Source organism: Glandiceps talaboti, chromosome 18, assembly GCF_964340395.1.
Source record: "Glandiceps talaboti chromosome 18, keGlaTala1.1, whole genome shotgun sequence".
Lineage (NCBI taxonomy): Eukaryota > Metazoa > Hemichordata > Enteropneusta > Spengelidae > Glandiceps > Glandiceps talaboti.
Window position 1 is genome coordinate 17487430 of NC_135566.1, and position 27571 is coordinate 17515000.

The 27571-nt window shown below is 36.3% G+C and overlaps 3 protein-coding genes and 4 non-coding genes across 8 annotated transcripts in view; 4 read left to right on the forward strand and 3 right to left on the reverse strand.

Annotated features, from left to right (window-relative positions):
* Positions 1–619: 619 nt before the first annotated feature.
* On the forward strand, positions 620–7685 carry LOC144449414 (3-oxoacyl-[acyl-carrier-protein] reductase FabG-like). Of its 2 annotated transcripts, none has more exons than XM_078139943.1 (9): positions 620–680; positions 2362–2501; positions 3245–3337; positions 3754–3892; positions 4440–4480; positions 5225–5294; positions 5746–5782; positions 6622–6685; positions 7479–7685. In XM_078139943.1, the coding sequence occupies exons 1-9, from the start codon at positions 644–646 to the stop codon at positions 7635–7637; spliced, it is 780 nt and encodes a 259-aa protein (XP_077996069.1). In that variant the 5' UTR covers positions 620–643; the 3' UTR covers positions 7638–7685. The 2 variants fall into 2 exon arrangements, with proteins under 2 accessions (XP_077996069.1, XP_077996070.1); XM_078139944.1 differs by having other exon boundaries at positions 7433–7560.
* A 1326-nt stretch (positions 7686–9011) lies between these two features.
* On the reverse strand, positions 9012–9083 carry Trnad-guc (transfer RNA aspartic acid (anticodon GUC)). The gene has a single exon. It is a non-coding gene; the product is annotated as a tRNA-Asp (tRNA).
* A 1234-nt stretch (positions 9084–10317) lies between these two features.
* Positions 10318–10389, forward strand: Trnad-guc (transfer RNA aspartic acid (anticodon GUC)). The gene has a single exon. It is a non-coding gene; the product is annotated as a tRNA-Asp (tRNA).
* Positions 10390–11399: 1010 nt separating this feature from the next.
* Positions 11400–18869, forward strand: LOC144449385 (3-oxoacyl-[acyl-carrier-protein] reductase FabG-like). Its single transcript, XM_078139914.1, has 9 exons — positions 11400–11474; positions 13108–13247; positions 13993–14085; positions 14503–14641; positions 15189–15229; positions 15947–16016; positions 16470–16506; positions 17312–17375; positions 18246–18869. Exons 1-9 carry the CDS (start codon positions 11438–11440, stop codon positions 18402–18404), a joined length of 780 nt encoding a protein of 259 aa, XP_077996040.1. The 5' UTR covers positions 11400–11437; the 3' UTR covers positions 18405–18869.
* A 3110-nt stretch (positions 18870–21979) lies between these two features.
* Trnad-guc (transfer RNA aspartic acid (anticodon GUC)) lies at positions 21980–22051 on the reverse strand. The gene has a single exon. It is a non-coding gene; the product is annotated as a tRNA-Asp (tRNA).
* A 1660-nt stretch (positions 22052–23711) lies between these two features.
* Trnad-guc (transfer RNA aspartic acid (anticodon GUC)) lies at positions 23712–23783 on the forward strand. Its single transcript has one exon. It is a non-coding gene; the product is annotated as a tRNA-Asp (tRNA).
* A 289-nt stretch (positions 23784–24072) lies between these two features.
* Positions 24073–27571, reverse strand: part of LOC144449186 (ferry endosomal RAB5 effector complex subunit 3-like) — a 16354-nt gene continuing 12855 nt past the window's right edge. The window contains exons 11-13 of the mRNA XM_078139688.1: positions 27137–27339; positions 26100–26225; positions 24073–25295 (exon numbers count right to left, since the gene is read on the reverse strand). Of these exons, the coding sequence (XP_077995814.1) occupies positions 25203–25295; positions 26100–26225; positions 27137–27339 (422 nt within the window). The 3' untranslated portion in view covers positions 24073–25202. The remainder of the gene's footprint in view (positions 25296–26099; positions 26226–27136; positions 27340–27571) is intronic.

Here is a 27571-nt window from a genome sequence, read left to right on the forward strand (position 1 = left end):
ATCCTAGAACTTTTGTTTACTAAACCATGAATTGACAATGATACATCGCGACGGATTTTGGTCAGCAATTTGCCGGATACACTTAAGATTCCTGAAAATTTTAAGTTAACAATGTTGTATGCTTATTAGCAACAAGTAGCTATAGGCTTAGATTTCGTCATGAACGAATTCAAGATAGAATTTGTGAATTTTGAAGGGATGTTGCTGCCAGTGTTGTAAAAGACGAGATTCATTTTCTCCTATTTTGCAATTTATATGATTTAAGAGCACTGTATTTGAATGCAGCGCATGTTAGACCATGAGATGGGAAACTTTATTGACAGACAACGTAATATAAGGAATAAGAAAACAATCTTTAGATACTCATATAAGCTAATAGCTGGTATCCACCTTCTGCTTTTGATTAAGATATTATTTGTCATTTGACGGGAAAAAGAGCCATATCATTTGTTAACCTGATTTAGCAGTTTACCATTCCCCTTAGGTATTCGGATGGTATACATTGCAACCAAAACATTATTTAATGGTATGCGCCACCTACGACCGAATCAACCGAAATTTGGCCAGGAACAAGAATGCAAAAGACCTACAAATAGAGCGGTCTAAGGTCAGAGTTCCACGCGACGTTGGTTAAGAGAGAAACATGGCTTCCATACGAGAAAAAGTTGTATTGATCACAGGTTTGTAAAATTAGAGTTCGGTAAAAGGTACACGGAGGGGGGGTTAAAGGTACACGGGGGGGGGGGGGGGGTTAAAGGTACACGGGGGGGGGGGGTTAAAGGTACACGGAGGGGGGTGTTACAATGTCCTGCTGGGCGTTAAAACATCACAAGGTGATGCATATGGTTCGTTGCATTCACTGATCGCTGATTCACAATGAATCAGCGGTATTATTTGAGACAGCAATGCGTAGTTATTGTCTACTGCGAGTGCACTGTTGTTGTAATGTTCCAGATGACCTAATCAGGTCATATGTGTGGAAAAATCGTGTATTCAACCACAGACACGTAAGTTTTTATGATAAAAGTCTACAGTGTTTGTCATTATGTCCGCTATATAATGCTTGTCTAGCTATGTGACGTATGTCATTACAAATACGTGTCTGTTTGAGGATAGAAATCACGTGCACGGGAATAGATCATCTGGCCATGGCCATGTTATATAGTATTGTAGTGTAGTTAATATGCGTGTAGTCGTTTCCGGTTTTTGTCTCTCTCCACTAACGGTGGAGATGACGGAGATGATCACAGTACGTGCAGGGACTGGACTAGTTATGTTGGGAATCAAACCTGCAACCTACGGTCATGAGGGTAGTGTTAAATTTAGAGCTATGACTCGCTGGTTGTTGGACTTTAGGGGTAATAACCATTTGATTTCAGGGGAGGGGCTGGAGGATTTGAACCCCACAACATTGTTTTTACTTGAAACCACCATGACAGCAAAAGAAATTTAGAGAGCAACTAGACAGCAAATATTTTTTTTAAATAAATGTTTAATTTGACTATATTGTCTCGTCGTGTAACGTCATGTCGTGTCGCGTAGTATATTACTGACAACCCTAGCCCAGTCAATCAATATTTTTTTATTTCTTTGATGGTTGTATAATATATAAACACATGTTTATACACACATTACACATACATACATACGTGCGTGCGTGCGCGCGCGCGCAGACACACACACACACACACACACACACACACACACACACACACACATATTAAAGGTGTTAGGTGCCAGAAGCACATGTACCTTGGAATTTGACATATGTAGCTAGTTTCCACAGTTGCACGACAACAACAACAATTTTAGCTCACCTCGGAAACAATTTTTGTTCTATCTTGAGATGGTCAACAAATATCTTTTCGTTCCTTTTGCTAGTGACAATTTATTTTGTCCAAAATTCTCCCCTCACCCGAAATCAAATGGTTTACCCCGTATAACAAAAATCGAGAGAGAGAGAGAGAGAGAGAGAGAAAGAGAGAGTGAGTGAGTGAGTGAATGAGTGAGTGAGTGAGTGAGTGAGTGAGTGAGTGAGTGAGTGAGTGAGTGAGTGAGTGAGTGTGTGTGTGTGTGTGTGTGTGTTTGAGTATTTGTTTGTCCTACTATCACATATTGTATTCAAGACATATTCAGACATCTCCTTACAACTTGAACTCGGGGTAGCCGGAAACAAGGCGGATTGCAATAACACATCGAGAAATGGTTAGTCCTATGTAGTCAATGAGGGCGCTCAGTACAAGGATATTCGATAGTGTACAAAGTCTAGATGTTTAGCCAATGTTATCACGAGTAGTCCAAAAACAAATCACCCGGATGAAAAGCAACATTTGATATGACATTTGGTCGTGTGATCTACAGGTGCAAGCTCTGGTATTGGTGCTGGTACTGCCACACACTTTGCATTGCTAGGAAGTTTCCTTACTCTTTGTGGAAGAAATAAAGAAAACCTTGAAAAAGTGAGAAGGGAATGTGAAGCAAATGGACTACCAGAAGATATAGTATGTATATTGGACGCAGTTCCTGAAACAAAGATTAAATGTCCATATTTTTCTTTTGCTCTATAAATAACAACGAAAATACTAAATGTATATGTTTTCAATTTCTTATCAAACCTTCTTACGTTGCTATCAAATAGTCGTACAGATGAACTTTTGTAACAAGGAATGTCGTCGCTATTATGATCGAAATACATTGTACAGGGAAATTGAAGTTGCCTTGGCGTTTGCCATGAACATGACATTTTAGTCACCTAGATAACCTCAAACAAACCATAGAGGTGCCGTACACAGTCGGGCTGTAGAAGCAGACAAGTAGTGATGTTGATTATATAAAAAAAAATTCGAAGCCATTGGAATCATCATGTCCGTGTATAATAATCTTTTCTGCAGAAACCTGTTTCTAATGCAGAACTGTACAGGAATAGTAAAATGCACTGTGATTTGGTATGGGATCCTGTTGTGTGTGGTGTTTCTCTTATTGTTGCATCTGTGTTTATGTAGAAAAAAAACATAGCGCCCCGGAAGTGAATCGCCAAGGCAACGCCAATTTCCCAGTACCAGGGGGAAAAAATTCACAAATGGAATCTTAATAATAGTAGTTACTATCTCTAAGTCAAGTGATAAACAATGTGTGATTGAAATGTCATAGTATGCTGTGGCAAATGTCTATTTAAAATAATTCTGAAATAAGATTTATGAGTCTGTCTTTTCGTAAATGTCTCCGTGAATCCCTTACATTTTAGATCCTTCTCATCCAAGGAGATTTCTCTGATGATGACTACTGTAGATCTGTTATAGAGAAAACTATTGGAAAGTTTGGTCGGCTCGATGTGCTGGTAAGATTAAGAAGAGTGTTGTTTAATGTCAATATTGGTACTTTATTACAGAAATATATCTACCGGTCATATATTTACAAAAACAACTTTAACTATATAACAAAGAGAAAGTTGAATTCCTACCAAAAGAACAAAGGAAGGAAAAAAAGCCATATGTCGTTTGTAATACATTACCTATATATAAGTGCAGTAAATTTATGAACATTGATGCATGAAGGGGGTGTACAGCCATACCTCTATTCTTGTGTGTATGTACACATTGTCTATGAGGAAATTACTTGGGTACTGAAACATGAAAGAGTGTAAACAGCGCCATCTCTTTATAAACCCTACAACTGTGTAGCATAATAGTACTGGGGCATGTTGCTTGCAAATGATTATCGGTAGAATTCAGTCTACATCACTTTGATCAACAGGTCAATAATGCAGGTATTGGAGCGGGAGGTTCTATAGAAGAAACATCACTGAAGCAGTATGACGTCATCATGAATACTAATATGAGAGCCGTGTATCACCTTACAATGTTGGCGGTACCACATCTGATCAAAACACAAGGTTTGTGTATCACAATTACGGTGAATATTACAGAAGGGGGGTCTTTGTGATTTACACCCTTCTAATGTAGTCAATTGGTAAACAATAAATGATCGATGCTGACGAAAACAAACTGATTACAATGAATGATAGCATCACACTGTAATCTTCTTGAGACTTTAGGAAGTTTTCAGTTTCAACTTCCATGGGGCCCAGAGATTATTCATCAAAGGAACGACTTGTTACTGGCTATATGTTAACATCGTTCACTGATTACAATGGAGAGGCCGTGCACTGGGCTTATCTTCTATGAACGCTTTAAACGACTGTGTTAAACAATAATCTATTCAAGCAATTAAACTGATTGACAAGGGCTGTCAACTAGCATGGTAACAACGTTTGTTTAGCAGTTTGCTTGACCTTTGGAAGATTGTTTTTATTCAACTGTATCCTCATTCTGTTATTGTAAACATTACTTTGAATACATAGTGTAACTCCCAATGTCTGAAACCCATTTCAAAAAACAAATATAACGATACCTTTGAAACGTTGTCACTTATTTCCACAGGATCTATTGTAAATGTATCCAGTTTGAATGGGATGAGGGCCGTGAGTATCATTTTTACTCCGATATTAATAGCCACTTATTGCCATCCATACAGTTACGAATCTATTAAAACATTTTTTTCAATCAAGCCAAACACTTCAAGTTCATAATTAGTCTATTGTTTGTGAGCCAGACAATTTTTACCTTCTGAAGGAATGTTTTACATTAGAGGTGAAAAGTCTGTCTGTCTGTCTGTCTGTCTGTCTGTCTGTCTGTCTGTCTGTCTGTCTGTCTGTCTGTCTGTGTAATTATCTGTATCACCACTTTTACATCTCAAAACACAAAAATCGAACCCCCTCCGATTCCTGCAGCCCTCTCCCTGTAAATACTGAAGGCTCCCTAAATGCACTGCTTTCTGACAGCAAACTCGCTCCTCAATATCGAAATATTTATATGAAAAAAGAGACAAAATTTTCAATTTTGATCGTAGAAGAGGTCAATTGGATTTATCTTCGCCAATTCTCCAGCTAGAATTTTCGGTGGAAAACAGGTCATTTGACCTGGATGTTGAAGCTGGCCTGGTTTGACTGACGATCTTCTCGACTTATCCATGCTTTCACGGCAAACAGAAACCTTCTGGAGTGCAAACACGTACACATATATTGAAAGAATATATGCATGTTTTAGAACTTGCAATTGATTTAATCTCTAAACATACACACTTATTACTGACTAGGTTTTTCAATGATTAATACCCCTCCTCCAAACTGTACCAATCGCATCACTCTGGTCTATTTTTCATACAGGTGACTGATTGTTTAGTCTACAACTTATCGAAAGCAGCAATGGACCAATTCACAAACTGCATAGCTCTTGGTAAGTCAGAACATTATCATAACACAGTGTTTTAGAATAATGTAGTTTTGATAGTTTCAAGAGTATACATGTAAGCACTCAAGAAAAGACTGGTCAGGGACGTCTTTTACAGTCTAGAGATTTAGTGGATGTGATAAACTAATTTAATTCCCTTGCGCAAAAAGATTGTTTGTAATTTAGTGGAAACAAGAAAGAGGAGAAAATGCTCTCTTAAAATCCTGTTTACATAAAGGTGGCTTTCAAGAACATTGTGGTTCATATTCACCACTAATTGAACGTAAGTATTAACCGAAACATGCCATATTTATCACGGGTTATCAGTACATGTATAAAAGTCACTAAACTCGGAGAACTGATATCATCAAAATACGTAGTCTTCAACTATGAATAACAGCCATTCCATTTAGTCAAGTCAGGTGAAATTAAATAATGCATTATTTTTTTATTGCAGAACTAGCACCAAAGAAAGTTCGAGTGAACTCAGTAAAGTATGTTTAGTTTTTATCATCTACATACATTTCTTAATTAGAAAGCAACAGATTCCATTCGATATGCATGGCAAATTTTGTCTCCATATACTATTAATACAAAGAACTAGTGAAAAATAGAGTTATATTTCAGGTGGTGAATATTTTGACATGCAAGAAAGCTTGCAAGTTGTGCTCTGTATTTGTCTTCATAAATACTAAGGTACACAAGTCAAGCAAACAGCAAATCTGCATAATGTTTATAAAAAGAAATTCAAACAAAAACAAGGGTGTTCAATGATAAGTAAATTAAAACTTACTATGTTATTTTCCCTTTTATATATATATATATATATATATATATATATATATATATATATATATATATATATATATATATATATATATATATATATATATATATATATATATATATATATAAAATGAAAGAAGACGAGTATGATATTACATTATGTATTTACCGGATCGATCCTAGCATAAGCCACCAACCCAAAACGTTTTTTTTTTCTTTTACAAAACATTTAAAACAAAAAGATAAGAATTCTTTGTTTTCTTGACCTTCTGTAAGCTTTCGCAAGTTATGCCTGTACATATTTCATCAAACTATCAGAAAAGGGTTCTTCTGATCAATATTTCGATTGTTTTGGGGTCGAAGCAATATTTTTCAAATGTAAACAGATAAAATCAAATGCAAACCTACCTACCCTATTTCCTGAGGCTATGTTATCAGAAACAAACAACTGTAATACATGGATATATTAAGCATTGGTTTTATAACCAAATATCTAATTACCCAACACCATGTATATGCTAACGTTGTTCAATATTCATTTCTGTAGTCCTGGGGTAATCACTACAGGGATTCATAAGAGGGCGGGAATGAGCGAAGACGAGTATGTTAAGGTACGTGTCACATTATTATCATCATGTATTGATTATTATTAATGGAGAATAAGCAACTGTAACATTTAGTGGTAAAACCTTGCTGTCAGTGCCAACTTTTAGATTGGAGGGACTGACTGATTGCATACATACATACATACATACATACATACATACATACATACATACATACATACATACATACGTTCATGCACACACACACACACACACACACACACATATATATATATATATATATATATATGACATATATTTAAATAGTTTAATAAATATATAAATATTTATATCCATCCATACATACATACATACATACATACATACATACATACATACATACATACATACATACATACATACATACATACATACACACACACACATACATACATACATACATACATACATAGCAATGCATACACACACACATACATACATACATACATACATACATACATACATACATACATACATACATACATACATACATACATACATACAACATACATACATACATACATACATACATACATACATACATACATACATACATACATACATACATACATACATACATACATACATACAAACATACACACACATACATACACACACACACACATACATACATACATACATACATACATACATACATACATACATACATACATACATACATACATACATACATACATACATACATACATACATAGCAATGCTATATGAATGTAAGTTTGTTTTTTAATTTAGACCACATAGGAAAACGCAGAAATACAATGTTCTTCTCTATATCCAGTTCTTGGAACACTGTAGAGCAACCTATCCTTTACGCCGTGTTGGAGAGATTGACGAGGTTGCCAAGGCAATAGCGTTCCTTGCATCTGATGATTCATCCTTCATCACAGCAACACAGTTACCAGTAGCTGGAGGAAAGCATGCGACGTGTCCACGATAATCCACTATGTGTTAACCACGTGCACGGGGACAAGGAAGGCACAAAACCGTCGACTGTTATGGACTAACCATCATTGTCATTATCGATAGGTACTGCATATATAGCAATATATATTTAAATAGGAAGGGTTTCGCCGTGCCAGCTTGTTTCAGAGATACTGAAGAAACTCCAAAATTAGTTATATTTTTGTGATTTAAGAAAAGAATATGTCAAATGATATCTGAAGATTTCTGTTTTAAATGTAACGCTTTTATTAAAGCACTGAAAATCTTACACGCAAAAATACGTCATTACCAAAACTTCAGACTGATCACGTGGTAACAGGGTACTCTCATGGCAATAGACAAAACACAATTTTAATACAGTATTTAGATTAATTGAGGAGAGGGTCTGTGATCGTGATTTGATGCATTTTAACACAAACATAAATCACACGGATGAAGTGTAATTCTAATATAATGAATGAATATAACTGGATGTTGGTATGCACTCTTGATTGGTGTGATGACTTTCGCTGTGTTTGTAATTTCTTTTTCAAGTTTTGTATTTCCTGATCAAAGAGCTGAGATCAATGAATACGCCATCACTAAATAAGAGAATTGCGCTATTGGTGTTTTACATTTGTGCTTCGAAGAACCTCTTGTGTTGCAATCTACGACTTCTCGTATCCACACATAATAAACAACGAAAATCACGTGACCTGAAACGAAACTTTGTCTGTTTCGACACAATTTGTAGTAAAACTGCTCGGTACATTTTATCGTCTGGCTCAACAAAAATCTCACCAACATTGTTATATTTTATCTTTGCATAGCTCTAGTTATATTGCTGGTAGTATAGTTACCCAATGATGCATACTCAGTTTAACATATTCGAGGGAGGAGGGAGAGGGGGTGTAAAATCAAATTTTCTTCGTAACTGCGCTCTGTGTCTACCATAAAAGTCATAGATAAGTAGCTCTTTACTAGATCATCATCAAACAAGTCTGTGTTTATAACTTTTGTTTATCAGTCAAAACACCAATTAACATTTAATTCTCCGGAAAACAATTATTAGAGTTATCAATAGTCAATCCAATATCAAAATAGAACCAAAAGATTTTTGGGTTAAAGAATTAAGGAATTATTCATCTAGCCACATTTAGGAACAATTTGTCTAACGCGGTATCAAGACTTCTCTCGTACCTGCTGCCTCAGAAGGGCCAGGGCGAACATCGTCATCATAGGAGATGGCGTCACTGATGTCGAGCAGCTGTGCCATAATTCACGGCGGAAAAAGGTGAATCTCTAAAACGAAATTTTAGAGAAAAGTAGATGTGCAGCAGTACTGTGGGCATACTCGAAATTTTCCCTAAAGCAGTTTAATAAAAGAGTCCTCCCCGGCGGGGAATTGAACCCCGGTCTCCCGCGTGACAGGCGGGGATACTCACCACTATACTACCGAGGATGAGACAAAGATATCGCTAATACCGTCGGTAATTAAAACGTGTGAACACAACACAACACAACGCAACACAAAACACCATGCATACAATAGCTACATGCATTTATAGAACAATATTCCAATACTTACGTAACGGAGCCCGGGGAAAAAATTTACTGGTTTTATTTTTAAAAAGAAGAACTGCATCTTGGAAGACTAATATCTGTCTAATACACTACTATATATTAATATCCATAGATAAGAAGACGGTGGCTTCCTGGACTTTCAAGATGCAGTTCTTTTTTCATAATTATGAATTAAAGAAAAAATCACTTACCACAACTCATCCTCGGTAATGGTGAGTATAGTGCAAGTCCCGATGGGCAACATTGTAATAGGAAAAATAGATGGATATATACATGTACATGTATATAGATATCTTTTGTATGTATACTTTCTCTTTTTATACATTTTATGTAATCAGAAACGATAAACTCTTTGTTCACGAGGCAAGCCATTGAGCCTGTCTTTTAATAATGTATCCCCGCCTGTCAAGCGGGAGACCGGGGTTCGAATTTTATCTATGAATTCCTTTTTCTACGATAATAATCTGCATTTTGAAAGAATTAAAATTGTTACAATTATTATGTGACAGAAGTCTAAATAACCAAAGTGATATTATGTCATTATCCATAACACTGACTCAGGTAGGTCTTAATAAATATGTACATTTACAGTTTGCTCTGTTAAGCTACTTTGTATATACATGTACCTTATACTGGGGTTATATATCTAGTGTCTGTACTATCACTCTAAATGGTAGCGTCATAGGCAAAATGTGAGCACTGACATTTCCGTTCATTACTTCTCTGAGGAGGCAAAGATATGACATTTGAATCTCAACCCAGCCCTCTACTCGTTATTTTGAAAGGCTCTATTAAATATGCAGCTTACATCATTCTTGTAAAGCTTAAGAACAGCAGTAAAGATCAGACATCATCAATTTATTCAAACTTCGTTATTCCACTAAGTTTCGAGCTCAGAATGACTCTTCATCTTCAGCATACCCTGGTCTCTAAGCGTTTCATATAAATCAATTACATTTATTTTTCGATTTCAGGTAGAACCGTATTTGGTGGATGTCGGTTCGCAAACGTTTTCATGGCATAAATAGATATTGTACATGTACTGTTAGGGGTTTCCATTCCATACCATTTCGGTTTAAAACTGTACTATCACTTAGTACAGATATGTGTCATCCTCGGTAGTATAGTGGTGAGTATCCCCGCCTGTCACGCGGGAGACCGGGGTTCAATTCCCCGCCGGGGAGGACTTTTTTATTACTATTTTTATCTTTACACTTTATTTTCTGTTTTGTCAAGATCCGTTCGTGCAACAAAATATTGTGCTTATGAATAACATCATCGCGAACCATTAATTATAATTTCTAGCCAAAATATTTCAAGTGGACTGACCCGTAACCACCGGTGACATTTCATGATTCGAGGCATCTGCAAACCTGTTCAAATTTCTTAGTTTTTTGCTAAAATAAGCAGTTTGGGCTATAAACAATAGACAAGACAAAAGAGTCCCTGAAGTGTGCGAACATGTCAATTTGTGTACATGTATTGAGTGACAGTTAAATATTGACATGGGTTTACAGTTATATTGACCCCATTTCTAATATTGTAATTGTTAATAGCTGAATTAATCCATGGTAATAATTCATTCAATCAGAGAGAAATCCTAGAACTTTTGTTTACTAAACCATGAATTGACAATGATACATCGCGACGGATTTTGGTCAGCAATTTGCCGGATACACTTAAGATTCCTGAAAATTTTAAGTTAACAATGTTGTATGCTTATTAGCAACAAGTAGCTATACGCTTAGATTTCGTCATGAACGAATTCAAGATAGAATTTGTGAATTTTGAAGGGATGTTGCTGTCAGTGTTGTAAAAGACGAGATTCATTTTCTCCTATTTTGCAATTTATATGATTTAAGAGCACTGTATTTGAATGCAGCGCATGTTAGACCATGAGATGGGAAACTTTATTGACAGACAACGTAATATAAGGAATAAGAAAACAATCTTTAGATACTCATATAAGCTAATAGCTGGTATCCACGTTCTGCTTTTGATTAAGATATTATTTGTCATTTGACGGGAAAAAGAGCCATATCATTTGTTAACCTGATTTAGCAGTTTACCATTCCCCTTAGGTATTCGGATGGTATACATTGCAACCAAGACATTATTTAATGGTATGCGCCACCTACGACCGAATCAACCGAAATTTGGCCAGGAACAAGAATGCAAAAGACCTACAAATAGAGCGGTCTAAGGTCAGAGTTCCACGCGACGTTGAGAAACATGGCTTCCATACGAGAAAAAGTTGTATTGATCACAGGTTTGTAAAATTAGAGTTCGGTAAAAGGTACACGGGGGGGGGGGTTAAAGGTACACGGAGGGGGTGTTACAATGTCCTGCTGGGCGTTAAAACATCACAAGGTGATGCATATGGTTAGTTGCATTCACTGATCGCTGATTCACAATGAATCAGCGGTATTATTTGAGACAGCAATGCGTAGTTATTGTCTACTGCGAGTGCACTGTTGTTGTAATGTTCCAGATGACCTTATCAGGTCATGTGTGTGGAAAAATCGTGTATTCAACCACAGACACGTAAGTTTTTATGATAAAAGTCTACAGTGTTTGTCATTATGTCCGCTATATAATGCTTGTCTACCTATGTGACGTATGTCATTGCAAAGACGTGTGTGTTTGAGGATAGAAATCACGTGAATAGATCATCTGGTCATGTTATATGATATATGTAGTGTAGTTAATATGCGTGTAGTTGTTTCCGGTTTCTGTCTCTCTCCACTAACGGTGGAGATGATGGAGATGATCACAGTACGTACAGGGACTGGACTCGTTATGTTGGGAATCAAACCTGCAACCTACGGTCATGAGGGTAGTGTTAAATTTCGAGCTATGACTCGCTGGTTGTTGGACTTTAGGGGTAATAACCATTTGATTTCAGGGGGAGGGGCTGGAGGATTTGAACCCCACAACATTGTTTTTACTTGAAACCACCATGACAGCAAAAGAAATTTAGAGAGCAACTAGACAGCAAATATTTTTTTTAAATAAATGTTTAATTTGACTATATTGTCTCGTCGTGTAACGTCATGTCATGTCGAGTAGTATATTACTGACAACCCTAGCCAGTCAATCAATATTTTTTTTATTTCTTTGATGGTTGTATAATATATAAACACATGTTTATACACACATTACACATACATACATACATACATACATACATACATACATACGTACGTGCGTGCGTGCGTGCGTTCGCACGCACACACACACACACACACACACACACACACACACACACACACACACACACGCGCATAAATTAAAGGTGTTAGGTGCCAGAAGCACATGTACCTTGGAATTTGACATATGTAGCTAGTTTCTACAGTTGCACGACAACAACAACAATTTTAGCTCACCTCGGAAACAATTTTTGTTCTATCTTGAGATGGTCAACAAATATCTTTTCGTTCCTTTTGCTAGTGACAATTTATTTTGTCCAAAATTCTCCCCTCACCCGAAATCAAATGGTTTACCCCGTATAACAAAAATCGAGAGAGAGAGAGAGAGAGAGAGAGAGAGAGAGAGAGTGAGTGAGTGAGTGAGTGAGTGAGTGAGTGAGTGTGTGTGTGTGTGTGTGTGTGTGTGTGTGTGTGTGTTTGAGTATTTGTTTGTCCTACTATCACATATTGTATTCAAGACATATTCAGACATCTCCTTACAACTTGAACTCGGGGTAGCCGGAAGCAAGGCGGATTGCAATAACACATCGAGAAATGGTTAGTCCTATGTAGTCAATGAGGGCGCTCAGTACAAGGATATTCGATAGTGTACAAAGTCTAGATGTTTAGCCAATGTTATCACGAGTAGTCCAAAAACAAATCACCCGGATGAAAAGCAACATTTGATATGACATTTGGTCGTGTGATCTACAGGTGCAAGCTCTGGTATTGGTGCTGGTACTGCCACACACTTTGCATTGCTAGGAAGTTTCCTTACTCTTTGTGGAAGAAATAAAGAAAACCTTGAAAAAGTGAGAAGGGAATGTGAAGCAAATGGACTACCAGAAGATAAAGTATGTATATTGGACGCAGTTCCTGAAACAAAGATTAAATGTCCATATTTTTCTTTTGCTCTATAAATAACAACGAAAATACTAAATGTATATGTTTTCAATTTCTTATCAAACCTTCTTACGTTGCTATCAAATAGTCGTACAGATGAACTTTTGTAACAAGGAATGTCGTCGCTATTATGATCGAAATACATTGTACAGGGAAATTGAAGTTGCCTTGGCGTTTGCCATGAACATGACATTTTAGTCACCTAGATAACCTCAAACAAACCATAGAGGTGCCGTACACAGTCGGGCTGTAGAAGCAGACAAGTAGTGATGTTGATTATATAAAAAAAAACATTCGAAGCCATTGGAATCATCATGTCCGTGTATAATAATCTTTTCTGCAGAAACCTGTTTCTAATGCAGAACTGTACAGGAATAGTAAAATGCACTGTGATTTGGTATGGGATCCTGTTGTGTGTGGTGTTTCTCTTATTGTTGCATCTGTGTTTATGTAGAAAAAAAACATAGCGCCCCGGAAGTGAATCGCCAAGGCAACGCCAATTTCCCAGTACCAGGGGGAAAAAATTCACAAATGGAATCTTAATAATAGTAGTTACTATCTCTAAGTCAAGTGATAAACAATGTGTGATTGAAATGTCATAGTATGCTGTGGGAAATGTCTATTTAAAATAATTCTGAAATAAGATTTATGATTCTGTCTTTTCGTAAATATCTCCGTGAATCCCTTACATTTTAGATCCTTCTCATCCAAGGAGATTTCTCTGATGATGACTACTGTAGATCTGTTATAGAGAAAACTATTGGAAAGTTTGGTCGGCTCGATGTGCTGGTAAGATTAAGGAGAGTGTTGTTTAGTGTCAATATTGGTACACTTTATTACAGAAATATATCTACCGGTTATATATCTATAAAAACAACTTTAACTATATAACAAAATTAAAGGGAAAGTTGAATTCCTACCAAAAGAACAAAGAAAGGAAAAGGCCACGTTTGTAATACATTGCCTATATATATAAGTGCAGTAAAGTTTTGAACATTGATTCCTGAAGGGGGTGTACAACCTTACCTCTGATTTTAGTGTATGCACACATTGTCTATAAGGAAATTACTTGGGCGCTGAAACATGAAAGAGTGTAAACAGCGCCATCGCTTTATAAACCTACAACTGTGTAGCATAATAGTACTGGGGCATGTTGCATGCAAATGATTATCGGTAGAATTCAGTTTACATCACTTTGATCAACAGGTCAATAATGCAGGTATTGGAGCGGGAGGTTCTATAGAGGAAACATCACTGAAGCAGTATGACGTCATCATGAATACTAATATGAGAGCCGTGTATCACCTTACAATGTTGGCGGTACCACATCTGATCAAAACACAAGGTTTGTGTATCACAATTACAGTCAATATTACAGGGGGGGGGTCTTTGTAATTTACACCCTTATAATGTAGTCAATTGGTAAACAATAAATGATCGATGCTGTCGAAAACAAACTGATTACAATGAATGATAGCATCACACTGTAATCTTCTTGAGACTTAAGGAAGTTTTCAGTTTCAACTTCCATGGGGCCCAAAGATTTTTCATCAAAGGAACGACTTGTTACTGGCTACATGTTAACGTCGTTCACTGATTACAATGGAGAGGCCGTGCACTGGGCTTATCTTCTATGAACGCTTTAAACGACTGTGTCAATCGATATTCTATTCAAGCAATTAAACTGATTGACAAGGGCTGTCAACTAGCATGGTAACAACGTTTGTTTAGCAGTTTGTTTGACCTTTGGAAGATTGTTTTTATTCAACTGTATCCTCATTCTGTTATTATAACCATTACATTGAATACATAGTGTAACTCCCAATGCCTGATACCCATTTCAAAAAACAAATATAATGATACCTTTGAAACGTTGTCACTTATTTCCACAGGATCTATTGTAAATGTATCCAGTTTGAATGGGATGAGGGCCGTGAGTATCATTTTTACTCCGATATTAATAGCCACTTATTGCCATCCATACAGTTACGAACGAATCAAACACTTCAAGTTCATAATTAGTCTATTGTTTGTGAGCCAGACAATTTTTACCTTCCGAAGGAATGTTTTACATTAGAGGTGAAAAGTCGGTCTGTCTGTCTGTCTGTCTGTCTGTCTGTCTGTCTGTCTGTCTGTCTGTCTGTCTGTGTAATTATCTGTATCACCACTTTTACATCTCAAAACACAAAAATCGAACCCCCTCCGATTCCTGCAGCCCTCTCCCTGTAAATACTGAAGGCTCCCTAAATGCACTGCTTTCTGACAGCAAACTCGCTCCTCAATATCGAAATATTTATATGAAAAAAGAGACAAAATTTTCAATTTTGATCGTAGAAGAGGTCAATTGGATTTATCTTCGCCAATTCTCCAGCTAGAATTTTCGGTAGAAAACAGGTCATTTGACCTGGATGTTGAAGCTGGCCTGGTTTGACTGACGATCTTCTCGACTTATCCATGCTTTCACGGCAAACAGAAACCTTCTGGAGTGCAAACACGTACACATATATTGAAAGAATATATGCATGTTTTAGAACTTGCAATTGATTTAATCTCTAAACATACACACTTATTACTGACTAGGTTTTTCAATGATTAATACCCCTCCTTCAAACTGTACCAATCGCATCACTCTGGTCTATTTTTCATACAGATGACTGATTGTTTAGTCTACAACTTATCGAAAGCAGCAATGGACCAATTCACAAACTGCATAGCTCTTGGTAAGTCAGAACATTATCATAACACAGTGTTTTAGAATAATGTAGTTTTGATAGTTTCAAGAGTATACATGTAAGCACTCAAGAAAAGACTGGTCAGGGACGTCTTTTACAGTCTAGAGATTTAGTGGATGTGATAAACTAATTTAATTCCCTTGCGCAAAAAGATTGTTTGTAATTTAGTGGAAACAAGAAAGAGGAGAAAATGCTCTCTTAAAATCCTGTGTACATAAAGGTGGCTTTCAAGAACATTGTGGTTCATATTCACCACTAATTGAATGTAAGTATTAACCGAAACATGCCATATTTATCACGGGTTATCAGTACATGTATAAAAGTCACTAAACTCGGAGAACTGATATCATCAAAATACATAGTCTTCAACTATGAATAACAGCCATTCCGTTTAGTCAAGTCCAGCGAAATTGAATAACGCCATTATTTTTTTAATTGCAGAACTAGCACCAAAGGAAGTTCGAGTGAACTCAGTAAAGTATGTTTAGTTTTTATCATCTACATAAATTTCTTAATTAGAAAGCAACAGATTCCATTCGGTATGCATGGCAACTTTTGTCGCCATATACTATTAATACATACAAATAGTGAAAAATAGAGTTATATTTCAAGTGATGAATATTTTGACATACAAGAAAGCTTGCAAGTGGTGCTCTGTATTTGTCTTCACAAGTCAAGGAAACATCAAATCTGCATAATGTTTATAAAAAGAAAATCAAATGAAAACAAGAGTGTTCAATGAAAACTAAATTAAAACGTACTGTTATTTTCCCTTATATGTATGTATATATATATATATATATATATATATATATATATATATATATATATATATATATATATATATATATATATATATATATATATATATAATTGTGTTTCCGATAACCCGATCGATCCTAGTATAAGCCACCGACCCAGAACGTGGTTTTTGTTTTTTGTTTTTTTTTAAAATAAAAAACATTTAAAACAGAAAATAAGAAATTCTTTGTTTTCTTGACCTTCTGTAAGCTTTCGCAAGTCATGCCTGTAGATATTTCATCAAACTATCAGAAAAGGGTTCTTCTAATCAATATTTCGATTGTTTTAGGGTCGAAGCGATATTTTTTCAAATGTAAACAGATAAAATCAAATGCAAACCTACCTACCCTATTTCCTGAGGCTATGTTATCAGAAACAAACAACTGTAATACATGGCTATATTAAGCATTGGTTTTATAACCAAATATCTAATTACCCAACACCATGTATATGCTAACGTTGTTCAATATTCATTTCTGTAGTCCTGGGGTAATCACTACAGGGATCCATAAGAGGGCGGGAATGAGCGAAGACGAATATGTTAAGGTACGTGTCACATTATTATCATTGTGTTATCGATTGTGATTAATGTAACATTTAGTGGTAAAACCTTACTGTCAGTGGCAACTTTTAGATTGTAGGGACTGACTGATTGCATACATACATACATACATACATACATACATACATACATACATACATACATACATACATACATATACATACATACATACATACATACATACATGCATACATGCATACATGCATGCATGCATGCATGCATACATACATACATACATACATACATACATACATACATACATACATACATACATACATACATACATTGATACAAACATACATTTATACAAACATACATACATACATACATACATACATACATACATACATCAGTGATGTGCAAATTGACTGGTTGACTGACGAGCTGTTTACAGATCAGACTGACTGACAGACAGACAGACTGACTGACTGATCATGACTGTATATATACATGATGTGCCGATTGACTGACGGGGTATTTTCGGATTTGACTAACTGACTGAATATGAAAAATAATAAATACAAGAATAAATAAATAAATAAATAAATAAATAAATAAATAAATAAATAAATAAATAAATAAATAAATAAATAAATAAATAACTATATATATATATAGTTAAATATATAAATATTTATATCCATCCATACATACATACATGCATACATACATACATACATACATACATACATGCATGCATACATACATACATACATACATACATACATACATACATACATACACACATACATACATACACATACATACATAGCAATGCTATTTGAACGTAAGTTTGTTTTTTAACTTAGACATATAGAAAGACGCAGAAATACAATGTTCTTCTCTTTATCCAGTTCTTGGAACATTGTAGAGCAACCTATCCTTTACGCCGTGTTGGAGAGGCTGACGAGGTTGCCAAGGTAATAGCATTCCTTGCATCTGATGATTCGTCCTTCATCACAGCAACACAGTTACCAGTGGCTGGAGGAAAGCATGCGACGTGTCCACGATAATCCACTATGTGTTAACAATGTGCACGGGGACAAGGAAGGCACAAAACCGTCGACTGTTATGGACTAATAACCATCATTGTCATTATCGAATAGGTACTGCATATATAGCAATACATATTTAAATAGAAAGGGTTTCGCGTGCCAGCTTGTTTCAGGTCTACTGAACAGTAACTGTCTGAAGAAATTCCAAAATTAGTTATATTTTTGTGATTTAAGAAAATAATTTGTCAAAATGATATCTGAAGATTTCTGTATCAAATGTAACGCTTTTATTAAAGCACTGAAAATCTTACACGCAAAAATACGTCATTACCAAAACTTCAGAGTAATCACGTGGTAACACGGTACTCTCATGACAATAGACAAAACACAATTTATATAAATTAATTGAGGAGAGGGTCTGTGATCGTGATTTGATGCATTTTTAACACAAACATAAATCGCACGGATGAAGTGTAACTCTAATATAATGAATGAATAAATTAAAATTGGATGTTTGTATGCACTTCAGATTGGTGTGATGACTTTCGCTGTGTTTGTTCGTGCTACAAATATTTCTCAAAAGATCTGACTTTGGGTCTATGATCTCTCCGAGGAAAGTGTGCGTAAAGAATATTTTCGGGAGTTTAAGGGAACCTTCAGTAATAATATTACAGGGGGACGGGGAAAAACGGACACGGTATGTTGCATAAAATGTGACCTTCTCTTGTTTCAGTTTTCCAAAATGTGGCTCTCCATCCTTCATTGTCACATCTCTAATACATGACTCTGCCCCCCCCCCGTCCTACATTTTAAAAATTAGTTATAAAGTTTTCATATGTAAAAAGTGACACACTGCATAGTTTTTCAGCAGCAACATGTCCTGATATCAGTGTACGGAGTTGGCAGTGGTGGCAGCAGTAGAATATCCCAATCCACAAAATAATGCAACTTGAAGTTAGATAATGAAATGAGCGAAAGTAAAAGGTGCCCCCCCCCCCACCCACTCCTTCTTATAATTAGAGGGCTCACTTATAGGTATATGGTCTACCAAAGCTAACTGGCTGATCCGTGGGAAGAACATATGTAGGCATAGCTGAAACATCCATGGACAGAAGATAAATAAATGTTTTACATTTTTGAGTTTCGTACATGTAAGACTGACATTTTTTACACGATAGAAAACCAAAACTGTTATGCATGCTGACCGTTCGGCACATTGACATTTTCGACTGATAAACATAGTTATAAAAACAGACTTGTTTGATGATGATCTAGTAAGACATATTTGCCGGTTGACTTTTCACTTTATTTCATGTGTGCTCATATTATTTGATTCGCTGATGAGCGTTTACATGGCTAATTACACCTTGTTTATTTGCCATATTCCCACAACAGAAACTACAAAACTTCACATTGGTGCCGGGTAGCGGTGGGATGTGGTTTTATTTGTTATTTTTTTCGAAAATTTTCATTTTTGAGTACGAAAATCATCAGGTGACCACGAAAGCGTGCTAGACAATAACATAGATTCTAAGAATGAACGTAGTTCACTACGAAGTCCCATTAGTAGCGTAGTGTCGAGAACAGTAGAAAAGGTATGTTCAACTCTCTTTTCGTCGTTTTCGGCCACGGTATTCATCACGTTCCATGGCCATAGCCATCCCAAAATACCACATATTCTCCATGTCTGTAGCAAAGGAGCTATACACAACCAATGGCAAGGTTAAATAAAGGAATTGCAAGTCACAGTAAACAGCTGTTGAAGCGCCTGTCGAATTTGAGAGGTTTTGTCGAGCTGAAAATTAAAGGTCTAGTTATGCAAATTTGCCGTTTTCACAGCTTGCACATGTTCAAATTCAAAACTATTTAAGTTGGCGTCGGACCGCACTGAACAACATTTTACCCACAACTCTCTCTGATTTGTAGTGTTGGACATCATCTCCTTCAAGTCAGACAAATCTCACCAGTATATAGGGTTTTGTAAAAACATTTTTTCCATTTGGCAATCGTAGAATTGCCACTGATGAATTTCTGAATACCCATTTTCATCGGTTCTGGTATCAGTGATTTATTGTAGAAGGAGTAGCAATTTTAGGAATTTGTCAGCAGATTTTCTTGAAAGACATGCAGAATATTTGCGACGAAACTAAGGAAAATATATGCACCTGTTATGACTTTGCCAAAGATATAATAATACTATATCCTATAGGCGGTGTTGGAGAGGTTGACGAGGTTGCCAAGGCGATAGCATTCCTTGCATCTGATGATTCGTCCTTTATCACAGCAACACAGTTACCACTAACTGGAGGAATTCATGCGACGTGTCCACGATAATCCACTATGTGTTAACCACAGGCTAGGGAGAAGGAAGTCACAAAACTGATTATGGACTAAATCACGGTCATTATCGAATAAATGTCCTGTGTATATAGCAATGTGTAATTTACAGAAATTAATTGAGATGGTGGTCTGTAATTTGATGTATTTCAACACAAACACAAATCTCACGGATGGAGTGTAATTCTAGCTATGATTGAATAAAATTGAATGTGGGCGTGTAGTGCAGATTAGTGCTATGATGTTCTCTGTTTTTCATTTCAAGTTGTACACCATAATATACGTTAATTGTTCATGTTGCAAATATTTGGGTCAATAATTTCTACGAGGAAAGTGTGCGTAAAGAACGTTTTCGAGCGTTCTAAGGGACCCTTCAATTCAGTATTTACATTAAAAGGCCGGAGGTAACCAAGCACGGTCTGTTGCATAAAATGCAGTCCTTCCGTGTTTCCGTTTTCCCAAAAAGTGTCCCTTCTGTCGCTTCTCTAGTGCATGGCCCTGTCCCCTTCCCCATTCAAACATTTAAAAAACATGCGGTTTAAATATTGCCAGGTGTGAAGAGGGCCACTTGTCACAACATGTTTTTTCAGCTGCAACATGTTCTGATATTACGGTACAATGGTGGCAGCAGTGGGATACACAAACCACACAATAATGCAACTTAGATAATGCAGAACGTCACTCATTCTTAAGTTTAAAGCTCATTTATAGGTATATAGCCTGTCGAGGCCCTTGAAGTGGCTGAATCCTTGGGGAGCTGCAGTAACAACTCCAATAAATTAGAATCCCCATACCGAGTCCAAAACGTGTTGTATTTCCTGATCAAAGAGCTGAGACCAATGACCACGCCATCACTAAATAAAAGAATTGCGCTATTGGTGTTTTACATTTGTACTTCAGAGAACATCTTGTGTTGCAATCTACTTCTTCTCGTATCCACACACAATAAACAACGAAAATCACGTGACCTGAAACAAAACTTTGTCTGGCTCACACTTGAATTTGTAGTAAAACTACTCGGTACATTGTATCGTCTAGCTCAACAAAAATCTCACCAACATTGTTATATTTTATCGTCGGATAGCTCTAGTTATAAAGGTTGTTGTTGATCCAGACGATAAATTGTGTCCATTGTACATGTCTGTAAGATTTTTGTCGAACGAGAAGACATTTTGTTTCAGGTCTTGCGATATTAATGCGGATTATTTGCATGTATTTGTACACCAGTAAAAAAACGCTATCACAAAAAGATAGACCTCCCCGGCGGGGAATTGAACCCCGGTCTCCCGCGTGACAGGCGGGGATACTCACCACTATACTACCGAGGATGAGACATGAAAACAAAACACAAAATTGTGTACCTAAATAAAAGTAATTATAAGCCATATTCTATGCGTACATAATGAAGGTGATCTGACAAATATGAAGAATATATCTTTAAACAATTTGTTGTCTTCGTGAAAAGCAGTGTGCGTCTTGTTTATTATATATACTACTCGTCCTATTATAAGATTGCAAATAGTCGCATCACTGGCTTTTTGTCTTTTTTATAGCGAAATTACATCTCACAACTATTCTAATTTAACTTGTTAAAGAAGTTACAAGTATGTCGCAGTGACAGGTGAACAAGTGTTATAAGTTTGGTTATATCATTGTTGTCGGAAATATTTTAATTAACATTCATCAATAAATGACGTTAACAATTTTGAGAAATGTTCGACAGATTGAAATGTTATCTGGGTTATATATGGCTACACATGCTTTTTCATAAAAAGAAAAAGAAAAATGTATCCCCTGCCTGTCAAGCGGCTCGGGGGTCAAATCAAATTCTCCACTGGGGAGGTCGATCATTCATTTTGAATTCCATTTCTACCCGTGGTGAGCTTAATAATCTGCATTTTGAAACAAATCAAATTGTTACAATTTTTTATGTGAAAGAAGTCATCAAAAAATAACCAAAGTGATTTGATGTTATGCCATTATCCATAACACTGACTCAGGTAGGTCTTAATAAATATGTACATTTACTGTTTTCTCTGTTAAGCTACTTTGTATATACATGTACCTTATACTGGGGATGTATATCTAGTGTCTGTACTATCACTCTAGAAATGGTAGCGTCATAGGCAAAATGTGAGCACTGACAATCCGTTCATTACTTCTCTAAGGAGGCGAAGATATGACATTTGAATCTCAACCCAGCCCTCTGCTAGCTATAGCTTACTTCATTCTTGTATTGTATTGTATTGTATTGTATTGTATTACAGCAGGAAAGACCAGACATCAATTTATTCAAACTTCGTTATTCCACTACATTTCGAGCACAGAATGGCTCTTCGTCTTCAGCATACCCTGGTCTCAACACCTGTAACAGCAGCTTCTTGTATTGTATTGTATTGTATTGTATTGTATTGTATTGTATTGTATTGTATTGTATTGTATTGTATTGCATTAAGCGTTTCATATAAATCATTTACATTTATTTGTCGTTTGCAGGGAGAGGAGCATTTGGTAGGTATAAATGGATATTGTACACGTAACTACTATAGGTTTCCTACTACAGGGAAAGCGGTGCCTGAGTAATGTGTGCACGGCCATGCAAACATTTATTGAACAGTACAAGATTGATTGAAAAGCCGTGAAACCAAATTGTTTGCCGGCGCAAAAGATTGTACATGGACGAAGGTAAATTGCTGAAAAGGCATACGGAATCTGCAAGACTGAAAACATCCAGAGAGCACATAGCCGCTAAGGAAAAAAACAGAAATAAAAAACCCGTAATTCTAAGGAAGAAAGTTCTGGAAACCTGCTGTACCCAAAAGCATGTTACATGTGCTGAGAAAAAGCTGGGCATCTTTTTACAGGAAGGTGACGTTTTTGGAATAAAAATAAAAAAACTTCGACACGCAAAACGAAATAAATTATTTCGTAAAATTCCACACCCTTTTGGTTTAAACCTGCATTATCACTTTCGAATGACATGTCTCATCCTCGGTAGTATAGTGGTGAGTATCCCCGCCTGTCACGCGGGAGACCGGGGTTCAATTCCCCGCCGGGGAGGACTAAATTTTATTACAATTTTTATCTATACTTTATTTTCTATTTTGTCTAGAACCGTTCGCACAACTAAGGTGGCTTTTACAAATAACATTATCGCGAACCATGCAAATATAATTTCTATCAAAATATTTCACGGGACTGACCCGTAACCCTCCCTTCCTCCCTCCCTCCTTCTATTCATATCCAAATGGCATGACGATCACGAGTAATGAACTTGAATTTACTACAAGACTAGTTATAATTATATCATTTATTTGAACACATATAACTGGGCTGAAAATGAAGTACAACTGCCGACATCAGACCGTGGACGAACGGAACCTGTTACAGCCAGGGAAGCTAAACAAATGAATTGGACTAATAACACTTGGCACAGCATGTTAAAACAGCAGGGACTTGTGTTACCCACCATGGTTTGATAAGAACATTTGTATGGCCTCTTTATGTGTACATGGCATGGAATGCCAGAGAAACTGGAAATTTGTTAGTAAAAATGAACCATTATGTAAAGTGGCCATAAAACTGTTCTTTTCAGATGATAGAATGTAATACTAGTCTCTGTACTTCAAACCTGCTGTGCCAAGTGTTAGTAACCCAATTCAGTTGTTTACTTTCCCTGTTTGTAACAGGTTCTGTTCGAATCTGATGGCATACAAAAATACTTGCAAAATACTCAGACTGTAGAGTTTCATATTGCGAAAAGTAAATTACTAAATGCACATACTAGAAATAGGAAGAGTTTTTGAAATGATAACTTAAAAAAAGTTTCCGAATACAAAATGTAAAAGATTTCCATCCATGAAAAGAGTTGTATATTTTGTAATAGGCCATGTTATGTTGGAGGAAAAATACATATTTCTTGAGGCAATTGCTTAGATTTAACTTCTCCCAAGGTTGCTTGCCTGACATCCATGTAACATCATCACAGAAATGTTCTGCTTCATGCTATTATAAATGTCTTCCAGTCTTTTTTTATCCAACTGCAAGCTAATAAATTTTTCTCTGAATAAGATGAAAGTCTATGCCACATAAAGGGATGATAACTTTTATTGTGAAGAAATGAAATATTTCCATGATTGTAATCTAAGGAAATCTGGCAGCAATAAACAACAATCAGAATTATCAAGTACAATCAAGTCCATTATCAACTGTCTATATGACAGTATTTCAATTTCATATTCTTCCGGGCTATTGTCACACTCCACAATGAATATGTGAATTGTAGGAATTGTTGTTCCACATTTTACATCACCTACATTAGGTGATGTGCAAAGTACTGATTTTTACATCACCTATGTTTGGTGTTTAAATCACCTATGTTTGGTCCAAAGATTGGATTTTAAATCAGCTATATTTGGTGAGGTCCAAAGCATTGATTTTAAATCAGCTATGTTCGTTGAGGTCCCATTGATTTTCAGATCACCTATGTTTGGTGAGGTCCAATGGGCTTGACAATCTAAATATCTGTGGTAACATGGAACTCAGCTGCACAAATAGGTCTTCAGAGATACCCTGTCCAAAAACAGTGAAAGATGTTTAATAGTACAGCTTTCTAGTAGAGATAATATATGCAGAATTACAGAATAGTTTAAAGGATACTCAAAGTTGATAAAATCACCAGTGAAAATCTGCAACAGATTTGTAGGCCTGTTTTCGTTGCTCAGTTAGTTGCATTCCCACGGCTGAACTGATTTGTCATTATACAGATACATACACACATATGTACACATTTCTACAGAATTCCATTCAGATCAGGTTTGGGATTATGTGACAGGGTTATGTTGCATGCTCCATATTGCATCACTGTGGAACTGTTTAATAAGGCTTTCCAAGTCAGTCCACAGTCTATCCCAGAATCACCCTGGCCTGGCAAGTATAGCACCTGTGGGCTTCATGTGAGTTATCGTCTCAGATCTGCAGAGTGTTCGAGTTAATACTCAAGAAGTTCCCCCCAAATTCACGTTTGTATTGTGAAGGAGACACAACTTAGTGAAACAGCCTAATCATTGCGTTTGTAGAACACGAACCCTGGTTTTGGGTTGTCACAGAAAATCTCCAATAGGATTCGAACCCACCCAACAACTGCTAATCCTGAGCATTAACCACTATGCCAGGGGGAGCTAGACAGGGACACCTCTTAACTGATATTGATACACTGACCTTGAGAACTAGAAAATGACTTGTAAGCCAGTGTGATTCTCTTACCACTCCCCCTTCCCCAAACACAGACACACATGGCTTGCATTAATAAATTAAGAATTTCAAGTGACACGATATGATGTGGTGATTCTCTAAGAAACATCTCAGCTCACTTACCTGTGGAACTACAAATTGAATTGTTCTAGATTCATTTCCAGTCCATGTTGTCATTTCCATCATAAAACCTTTCACACATTTGAAAACCAATTCAGCTCTCTTCAGACACCAGTTTATTGTCATTTCCTGATGAAAGACAGTTACAAAGAAATGTAGACTTAGAACTATTTTTATGTTCCACTTTGAAGAAATGTCTACTGAAAACATGTATGACCCTCGTAGCTGAAACTTTGGTTTTCTGAGATAAACACAAACAAAAACTATTGTCCCAACATGCTGCTACACCAGTGATAAGCTATTGAATGGACATTGGTTTAATTATAGTCTCAGCACAGAACAAGTATCATGATACTTGTCTGTGGTCTTAGTAAGGAGGCGTCTCTGAAAACTAGTTTATTTTGACGCACCACTGACCCGCACAATTTCTAGTGACGCACCAAAATTTGGTATTCCCCTATCTCTTACTATATATGTGGTGACTCACAAGAAATGACAGGTTTTATCATTTTGACTCACAACAACAAAATTTGGCTATCCTTAGAGGGCACACTGGTGCTATATATAAACTACCATTATCATTATTACACAATGTTTGTTATTTAATTATTTGCTACTGTGCTGCTCTATGACTATATAAACTTCTATAGCCCTTGACATTGGATGGGTATGTGGATGCTAAAGCTTTCAGCAGACATTATAAACTGTTTAATTGTAAATCTATATGTAGTTCCAGATTTTGAATACAGGTTTTGATAAATTCACTTGCTATTTCCTCCTGGATGCATATTCCCTGGCAGTGTGCCCTCTAATGATAGCCAAATTTTGTTGTTGTGAGTCAAAATTATAAAAACTGGCATTTCTTGTTAGTCAACACATAGTACATGTAAGAGATAGGGTAACATCAAATTTTGATGCGTCACTAGAAATTGTGTGCATCAGTGGCGCGTCAAATTGACTTAAAGGGCACATTTCTCCCCGGTAACAAAGAATGTGAATATTGTAATTTTTTACAGCTTTGGACAGTATTTCTTGCTTACCTCTGACATTTCATACACCAAGAACAGGGGTATGGTGATGGTTAGAATATCATGCTGAGAGGAGCACTTCAGAATGTTGCGTAACCCTATTATACTTGGATTTCGTGATGTGATGTCAGATGCTCTGATACCATCGTCGACCACTAGGTGAAATACACAGTGTACTTCGGCTAAGTTAGAATGACGTGTCAGATAATAGTCACCTGTAAACAGTAAAAAAAAATACTTCTTTAAAGAACTCTACAATTAATGATGATGTAACTTAAATGGCTTGAGTACATGGTAGGTTAAAAAGTATGTATGAAATGGTCCAATTTGATTCCGTGACTCTCCATGGTGGGTGCCATATTGAACCCATGGGCACTATCATATTGGATCTTATCAGTCAAACACTTGAAATGCTAATGTTACTGTTGCTGTTTCCCTACTGTCTTA

What these genes read in the sequence shown, in the direction of transcription:
- LOC144449414 (XM_078139943.1), top strand. Translation starts at nt 644, where the DNA reads ATGGCTTCCATACGAGAAAAAGTTGTATTGATCACAG. An exon ending in CACAAACTGCATAGCTCTTG is followed by an intron (nt 5,295 to 5,745) that starts GTAAGTCAGAAC and finishes TTTTTATTGCAG; the next exon opens with AACTAGCACCAAAGAAAGTT. An exon ending in GCGAAGACGAGTATGTTAAG is followed by an intron (nt 6,686 to 7,478) that starts GTACGTGTCACA and finishes CTCTATATCCAG; the next exon opens with TTCTTGGAACACTGTAGAGC.
- LOC144449385 (XM_078139914.1), top strand. Translation starts at nt 11,438, where the DNA reads ATGGCTTCCATACGAGAAAAAGTTGTATTGATCACAG. An exon ending in TTGGTCGGCTCGATGTGCTG is followed by an intron (nt 14,086 to 14,502) that starts GTAAGATTAAGG and finishes TTTGATCAACAG; the next exon opens with GTCAATAATGCAGGTATTGG. An exon ending in GTTTGAATGGGATGAGGGCC is followed by an intron (nt 15,230 to 15,946) that starts GTGAGTATCATT and finishes TTTTTCATACAG; the next exon opens with ATGACTGATTGTTTAGTCTA.